A 9,000-nucleotide genomic window follows, 5' to 3' on the forward strand; every position below is an offset into this window, starting at 1 on the left:
AAAAACCGTGACAAATTCTGTCACGGTTTTATAGACCGTGACAATTATTGTCACGGTTTTTGGCACGGGATATATTTTGGCACGGTTGTTGGCACGGTGTTTATTGTCACGGTTTTGGACACGGATATTGGTATGGTTGAATTTGTCACGGTTTTTGTTACGGTATAGGTTGTGACGGTTTTTGGCACGGTCGTATTTGTCACGGATTTTGGCACGGTAGTATTTGTCACGGATTTTGGCACGATTAGATTTGTCACGGTTTTTGGCACGGTTAAGGTTGTCACGATTTGTGGCACGGTTAGCTTTGTCACGGTTTTTGACACGATTTTGTGTGACACAGAGTTTGTCACGGTTTTTGGAACGGTGTGGTTTGGCACGGTTTTTGGCACGGTTTTACGTTATTTTGCACGGTTTTTTGTCACAAATGTTGTCACGGTTTTATTATTTACATAATTATTAACACATTTTTGGCACGGAATTTGGCAAAAAATTTGGCATAATTTTATTTATTTCATGAAAAATTAAAATTTATTTTTCTAAATAATGGTAGATTCATTTGATATCACAACCTGCATTAATTTACCAAAATATGTTCTCTAACATTTGTAAAATAAATATAAATGTTATTGCAATCATCTTAATCCCGTCCTACATCATCTAACAAAATACCACAAAATCGTAACCCTCTACATTATCCTAGTCCCGATCTACATCATCCTCAAAGTCGTCAAGAGAATTATCTGTAGACGGGGAAACCAGAACACTTTTCAACATTGGAGAGTGCTCGTCGACATGTGTTTGAGACTCTCCTGTTGGTACTCGAGGAGCATGTGGTGTACGAGCAGTAGTAGGTATGCTTGAGAGGTCAATACCTTGTACCCGAAGTGCAACAAGCAATGATGATTCAAATAACTCACATCGAGCCAACTCAGCATCAGCCTCAGCACGAGATCTAGCAAGCTCCTCCTGTAACTCTTTAACTTTGTTGCGGAGTTGTTCAGTTGATTCTGAAGGCCCCGAGCGCAGCTTGTAATTGGATGAGGTCATTTGCCTAACAATGTTACCTTTTCCTACAACTCTGTTACGACTTCCAATAGCTATCTCATCCCATAATTCATCTTGATTGATAGAATCGTCATCTACGCCTTGACTGCATTTGTCTACAATAGCTTTCTCAAATTGTTCCTGCATTTCAAGTAAGCTTCCTTTCAAAATGATTATATAAATATTATTCAAAATCAAACAAAATTTAAACTCAAAATAGTCACATTAATATTTATGAATAATATATTAAAATACCCAATTTATTCAAACAACCTTCTTATTTGCCATCATACAAACTGGACAAATAGTTGATATGTATAATAAAAATGCAAATCTGTGGTTACATATCTATTATGTGAATGTGATATCATAAGTTTTAAATATAAAAGCAAGGAGAACTCTTATCCTTAATCCTATCATAAAATAAGTAAAAGTTAGGCCTATAACAACATGCAACTCTTATCAATACATCATGTTTAGCAGTTTCTCTTAAAAAGTGAATTGTTAAATGTGAAACAATTCAAATAAAATCATTTAAACCAATCAAACATAGCTTTTGTTTCAACAGGAAAGCACTAAATTGTAAATTGACAAATATAAAGCCCAAAGAAGAGCTTGTACAGTTAGAAAGGATTAGCACCAATGATTCAAGTCTTTTTATTGCAATAGATCAACTTTCAAACAATCACCAATCTCACTTTTTCAGGCATACATCCAAAAGTTGAACTTATAGCCTTGGAACATGAAGGCTCATACAGACCCTAAGAACTAAAGAAGGTAAATCTCAAATATAAAGATATTGCAAACAAATCTCTAAACAGTCTTCATACTTGAAGTCACATAAAATTTGAGTTATATCCTGGTGGCTAATATTCATAGGACCTTAAATATAACAACAAAATACAAGTCAAATATTATCTCAACATGTGAAAGAAAATAAGATCTTTTCCCCATCACATTCCTAACTAAATTCTTTGATAAAAAACATAAATCAATATAGATATGTATATCTACATCCATATAAGATTTAAGACAAGTCAAATATTTTGTTCTTAACAGCAAAAGCACACTATTGTTTTACTTGTAAATTTCCTTAAGTGGTATAGCATGTTAACAATCATTAGCTTAATTGATTTTTTGAAAATATATCTCAATGAACCTTGCCACATTAAAATGTAATTTCTAAAATTTTCATCTTTTAGCTTCAATAATGTTGTATTATGAAAAAAATATATTATACGTACAACAATTTCTGTGGCACGCCCAGCCTCAAGTGTGCCATCTTTCCTTCCATGAGTCCGGATAAAACATTCTTTAGGTGTCGGCTCCCTACCCAATTCCTCCGCCTAAAAAACAACATAGTAAATAAATATTAAATAGTCAAATGTAACAATTATAATGGTATTTAAATGGATAAGGGACATTACCAGTCTAAGGCGGTGCACAGCAGTACTGACAGATCCACCACGATAAATAACAGTGGAGGAGCTTCCAATTTCTGCCCTATTTTGTTTGTTCTTTTCACTTATTCTCTTAAACTCCTCTGACTCCCAATATCTCTGCAAACCCTCCCAAACTACAGGAGCCATCCATGGAAATGGAGCCTTATACAATTTATGTGCAAGATATAAATTTTTTTCAGCCATTCACTAGCTTCGTGGCTGAAATGTCGTAACACTGACGACTCATGCTGTGGCTCCCATGTATAAATGCCCTTAAAAATATTAACAACGGTAATGTTTTATTATAATTAATATGTATACTTAAAAGATATTGGACCACTTAATTAATTAAATGATGCTTACATTAAAAGCAGTGAATATCCTTTGCCTCACATCTTTGGGCACTTTTCCCCATCCAGTCCATGCCTCTTTATAGTGACCTTTCACCAATTCATGTATTGCTCTCTTAACTTCATAATCTCTAAATAAAAGAGTGATATAAAACAAATTTACTTAAAACTTAGAAATCCTTTATTAGATAAATTATATACAAAATTGTAAAATTGTTATAACATGAAATGCAACTCACACAATTAAACTGTCCGGGGTGATCAACCAAGGGGGTCCAGTGCTCTCAGACTCATTGGATGGCACTTCCATTGCCGGGGAGTAGTCATCAGATGCATGGATAGAAGTCTCTCCATGTGGAATTGGGGGAGGTTGCGCTATTGGTATAGCTGGTGAAGGTTGCGTTATTGGTGATGCGGGAGTCATTGTTGTTGTTGGTTGAATGCTTGGATGTATACAAGGAGGCATTCCCAAATCCGTCACAGTATTTGGTATTGATGAAGAGTTGTCACCGGATATTTGACGAATATTCGAGGTGGATGGACCTCGGCCTGATTTGGAACGACCACCATGGCCCGATTTCGATCGGCCACCAGATCGATGTCCAGACTGACCCCGTCCTAAGAGATAAGCATAAAAAAAAAAATATAAATGTACATATATATATATACGTGAATGATATCAAGGCATTGCTATTGGTGGATAAATTCAATGTAATTCAAACAAATTGTTATTTTACCAAGTTTCAAATTCATTCAATTCTAATTTAGCACAATGGTAGAAATCCAAGACTCTTCATTTTATATCCATGCCATCTTACTTAAGGGAAAATAAATATGTTTATTGGCATAATCATTATGTTAACAAAATAAATTTGAAATCAATTTTCAGAAAAAGTAAGATTAAAATAAATGAAAATTCATACCCGATGTTGTCCTAGAATCTTGATAACGATCCATCACGCTTCAAGTGAAATAATCAACCCACCTACATTGAAACACAAATTAGAACATAAATGTTGAGGATTCTTATCCCATTAAAATCATGAATGAGATTCTCATGCCGAGATTACATTGCAAGTTTTTATTCAAAATAAAATAAAACCACTGTCTTGATAAAAATAAGAGGTTCATACTAAAAGGAAATACAAAAGAAGATTTTGCCAAAATAGTGCGTAGTTTGTTAAAAGTCATGTTCATCATCATCATCATCATCATCATCATCATCACCATCACCATCACCATCACCATCACCATCAATTTGTTCGTTTTCTTCATTTTCTGTTAGCTCGTTTTCTTTGTCTTCCTCGGTTTCACCTTCCGAAATGGGTTGTAGATCAGACAAGTCAACAATAAGTTGTATGCCTTGTGGGTCAAACAAAGGAGGAATTTCTTCCATAGTACTAACACAGGTTGTGGACTGGATTTCCTCCATTTGATATGCAGATGCATCTTTTTTTCTAGCCAACTTGTCTCAACCACTCCCCTAGCTTTTGTGGGACACATAGCCAACCAATCAACTTTGTTTTTCTTCATGCTCGGGTATGCAACATAGTTCACTTGAGTGGCTTGTTTGGCCAACACAAATGGATCATACTTTTGATAGAACCTTTTACAATTAATATCAACCAACTTATATAGGGGGTGAACCTTGGTGCCATTTAATGGGTCAAACCACGTACACTCAAAAAGTACTACATGATTCCATCTACTACCATGGTACTCAAGCTGCACTACATCTTCGAGTAAACCATAAAAATCACAAGATGAATCCTCCGAATTGCTTCCTCTTACACAAACACCACTATTCATGGTGGTCTTCTGCATTCCATGTGTGACAGTATGGAAGTTGTAGCCATTAATGAAATATCCAGGCCATGTTGTTGCTTTCTTTGATGGACCCCAAGCCAAACTCCGTAAGAGAGGATCTGTTACTTGATTAACTTCATTTTCCACCTAAATCCCAAAAAAATGTTAATGAAAATTTTCATTATTTCTTAGTACAATTTAAACATGTCTGCATCATTACTCACAAAATTTTCAAACCATTTTGCGAAATGCTTATCAACTGCCTTATCGATGGCATCAGATGTGTTCCCTTCCAAGTAGGTGACAAATATCCTAAGAATGTCCATTCAAACAAGAAATACTTATATATCAAAATTAGATCTTGAACATGTACACATTATAAAATTATATTTCTCATTATTCAATAATAACTTACTTGTAATATGGATATACTTCTGGACAATTTCGTAACACATAAGTATGTGCTACATGTAACTCATCTTCAGATAACCACCTAATTTTTGGACGACCTTGGCCTCGACCAGTATAATTGAATATTGAGAAAGGTGGAAAAATTTCATTGCTACAACCCTCATCATTTCGTCGTGGCCTCCTCCTTCTACACGATATGTGAGGCTCAAAGTAATGCTCTGCAAAAATGTTGATTTCTTGAGCAATATATGCTTGGCATATTGAACCCTCGATGTGTGCTTTATTCTTTAATGTTTTCTTTAATTCTTTGAGAAACCTACACGTATAAAAATAGTATACCTCTATATAAATTATGTAAAGAAGGAATTGAAGACATCAAAACTAGGAAATGGCGTGAATTACCTCTCAAAGGGGTACATCCATCTATATTGAACAGGACCTCCAATTCTAACTTCATAGGGCAAATGAACAATGAGATGTTCCATGGAATCAAAAAAAGCTGGTGGAAATATTTTTTCCAAGTTACATAAAATCACTGCAACCTTTTCCTCTAACTCAATAATTTTATCAATATCAACTGCAGTAGAACATATCGTGCGAAATAACAAACTTAATTCTGTCAGCGGATTCCAAACAAATGATGGCAATAATTCTCTAAAGGCAATCGGAATGAGCCTTTGCATAAAGACGTGGCAGTCGTGACTCTTCATGCCAATCATTTTCAATTCATTCATGTCAACACACCTTCCAAGATTAGAAGCATAACCATCTGGAAACCTTAATTCTTGAATCCATCCACAAATGACCCTCTTCTGTTCTTTTGTCAAGGTATAAACTGCTTTAGGAATAGTTCGACTTGAAAAGTTTGAAGGAACTGCTATCTCTTTACGGTCACAAAGAATACCAACATCTTTTCTTGCATTAATATTATCCTTACTCTTCCCTTTCACATCCATAATTGTGAAAAACACATTGTCGAAGACATTTTTTTCTATATGCATCACATCAAGATTATGTCGGATCAGATTATTTTTCCAATAGGGTAGATCCCAAAAATACTTTTTTTGTCCACTTATGTGTTGCTCCATACCCTGGAGGTGTGTTAACCGGGTCTTCCATTGCTGTTGGAAATAGCATAACTTGATTAAAAATTTCCTCACCTGATAATCTTTGTGGTGAAGTATTTTTTTCCAATCGACCACGTATGAAAGATTTCTTGTCCTTGCGGTATGCATGATTTCGTGGTAAGAACATCCGATGACAATCAAAATAACTTGTCTTCCTACCATGTTGCAGATGGAAAGCATTCGACTTCTCCATACAAATTGGACATCCCAAAACCCCGGCAGTACTCCAACCAGATAGCATCCCATATGCAGGAAAATCATTAATTGTCCACAAAAGTGCAGCTTTCATGAGAAAATATTCACTTCTTGAAACATCGTAAGTCATTTCACCAAATTCCCACAAATTATTCAACTCCTCAATTAAAGGTTGCAAAAATACATCTATGTTCTTTTTTGGATTCTTAGGCCCTGGACAAATTAGTGATAAGAACATATAAGGTCTTTTCATGCACATTCCTGGTGGAAGGTTGTAAGGGGTCACAACTACTGGCCAACAAGAATATGTTCTCCCAAACTGCCCATGCGGTGCAAAACCATCAGCACACAAACCCAAACGAACATTACGAGGTTCTTTGGCGAAATTGGGATAAATTCCATCAAAATGTTTCCATGCTTCACCATCAGATGGATGATGCATTACTCCCTCGTTTCTTTCATGAGTAGCATGCCAAGTCATGTGCGTTGCTGTAGCACTAGAAGCATATAACCTCTGCAATCTTGGAGTTAATGGTAAATATCTTAATATTGCTTGCGCAATCTTTTTATGCCTGCCATTATCAGGTAGCTTGCGTCGACCCTTTATCTGTTTATACCTCGGCTCATTGCAGAACTTGCATGAAATGTGCATGTCATCATGTTTCCAATATAACATACAACCATTTTTGCAAGCATCAATTTTAACCACGGGCATCCCAATTCATTCATGGTTTTTCTGTGATGGTAATAATCTATTGGCATTGTATTATCTGAAGGAAGAACCTCTCTAATTGCAGTAATCATAGTATTAAAACCAGCCTCAGACATATTGGCATCAGACTTGATAGATAACATTCTAGCAACAAAAGACAATTGAGAGTGATTCTCACAACCTTCATACAAAGGTTGATCAGCAACTTTTAACACATCAAAAAATCTATCAGATAATTGACTTCTCTCACCACCCTGAAAACTGGAAATTGGCTCATCTAATGGTGGTTGTACGCTTGGACCTGCTTCATTGTTACAATGAGATGGATCCAGTGGCGGAACATGAGAACGAATGCAATCATATACCATCCTTTGATCCCAAGTCATCTGCCCATAGTCACCCCAATGTGTCACTTGTTCCACAATACGATCCTGAACATCATTTTGCTCGTCACTAGTTGGGAACAATTCTTCTCCATGACAAGTCCAATTCCAATAACATTGTTTAAACCCACGATGATATAAATGTGTAACAACATCATTTGGGTGAACAAATCATGTATTTTTGCACTTAAAACAAGGACACCTAATATTTTCTCCATTCTTATATGAGTCATCTTGATTAATTGCGAACTGGATAAACTCATCCACCCCGGCAATAAATTCGTCAGTTAATCCTTTTCGCCCAGGTAGATTTCGATTATACATCCACTGTCTTGACAACCATTTTGTCCTACAACCACTATTTGTAATTAAGTATTATGCACCATTTGAAAAGCATGTAAAACAGTAGACAATATATACATGCATGAATAAATATTAACTATAACAAGAGATCATTTTGTTTATTTATTCATGCATGTAGTAATCAAAATAACTACATCAACATCTACAATTAACATGCATTAATCATAAACAATATAGATGTGGTTATTCTCTTTAAATGAACAAAGTAATCATAAACCTATTAAAAATAGATGAATGATCCATGTAAGAAAATAATCATAAACAATATAAATGTGGTTATTCTATATCCATATAAAGAATAAACATGTGAGTTATGAAATTTATATTTAATGCTCATTATGGAATATATATCCATATAAAGTAGCATCCTTGTTTCATAACATATTTCCTAGATGAAGTTAAATTTATTTTTACTAACTTGATGATAACTTCTTGGTTGTTTCTCTTTCCACATTTATAGTATATATATATATATATATATATATATATATATATATATATATATATATAATATGTATATGCATTATAGTTAGTTCTTCTCATGGCGGTGTACTCCAGTGAAAAAAAAAACAGTACTATATTGATCATCATCATAAGACCATGGAGTTGTTAAGGTATATATATAAATAAACATATTGTTAATGGTTAGTATATATATATATATATATTAAAATTGGTAAATGTTATGAAGTTGGTATTGTGCTTACAAACTCTCATTATGAGTTGGTTTTATTAATTAATGGAAGACCAAAATTAAGCTCCAGATCATATGTGTATTTTTAAATAGTTGAAACATGGAAAAAGTCATGCATATACCAAACATGGAAAAAGTCATGCATATACCACATAGTCTAGTTTGGTCAACATTTGATTCAATCAACTTGAACAAAACTTAAGTTAAAAACATGAACAATAGAAGCATCAATGGATTCACAACCAAAACCCATAAACAAACAACAAAAACAATTAACTTACAAGTAGTACCTAAACCCATTAAACCTATCCTTGATCTCATCCTCCTCTTCTACTTCTTCTCTTAGTGCTCCACTCTTGTACTTATATATATAAATAGCATTTCTGTATTTTTGAGTCTAAAGTTATCTAAGAAGACATCACCTTTGGACTCTTCTTTCACCTTCATATACTTTAATTAGAATCCCAACTTTG

General features: G+C 34.5%; 1 protein-coding gene across 1 annotated transcript; it reads right to left on the reverse strand.

Moving 5' to 3' along the window:
• Positions 1 to 696: 696 nt before the first annotated feature.
• Positions 697 to 3,260, reverse strand: LOC120265221. Its single transcript, XM_039273103.1, has 5 exons — positions 3,076 to 3,260; positions 2,850 to 2,967; positions 2,472 to 2,648; positions 2,289 to 2,390; positions 697 to 1,185 (listed from the first exon to the last, which is right to left on the reverse strand). Exons 1-5 carry the CDS (start codon positions 3,258 to 3,260, stop codon positions 697 to 699), a joined length of 1,071 nt encoding a protein of 356 aa, XP_039129037.1.
• Positions 3,261 to 9,000: the final 5,740 nt, after the last annotated feature.

This window comes from Dioscorea cayenensis, chromosome 7 (genome assembly GCF_009730915.1).
Source record: "Dioscorea cayenensis subsp. rotundata cultivar TDr96_F1 chromosome 7, TDr96_F1_v2_PseudoChromosome.rev07_lg8_w22 25.fasta, whole genome shotgun sequence".
NCBI classification, from domain to species: Eukaryota; Viridiplantae; Streptophyta; class Magnoliopsida; order Dioscoreales; family Dioscoreaceae; genus Dioscorea; species Dioscorea cayenensis.

Bases quoted from the DNA above. Each gene is read 5' to 3' on its own strand.
- LOC120265221 (XM_039273103.1), bottom strand. From the start codon at position 3,260: ATGACTCCCGCATCACCAATAACGCAACCTTCACCAGCTATACCAATA. The intron at 2,968-3,075 runs GTGAGTTGCATT...TCTTTTATTTAG, and splicing joins ACCCCGGACAGTTTAATTGT to AGATTATGAAGTTAAGAGAG. The intron at 1,186-2,288 runs GTACGTATAATA...CTTGAAATGCAG, and splicing joins GGCGTGCCACAGAAATTGTT to GAACAATTTGAGAAAGCTAT.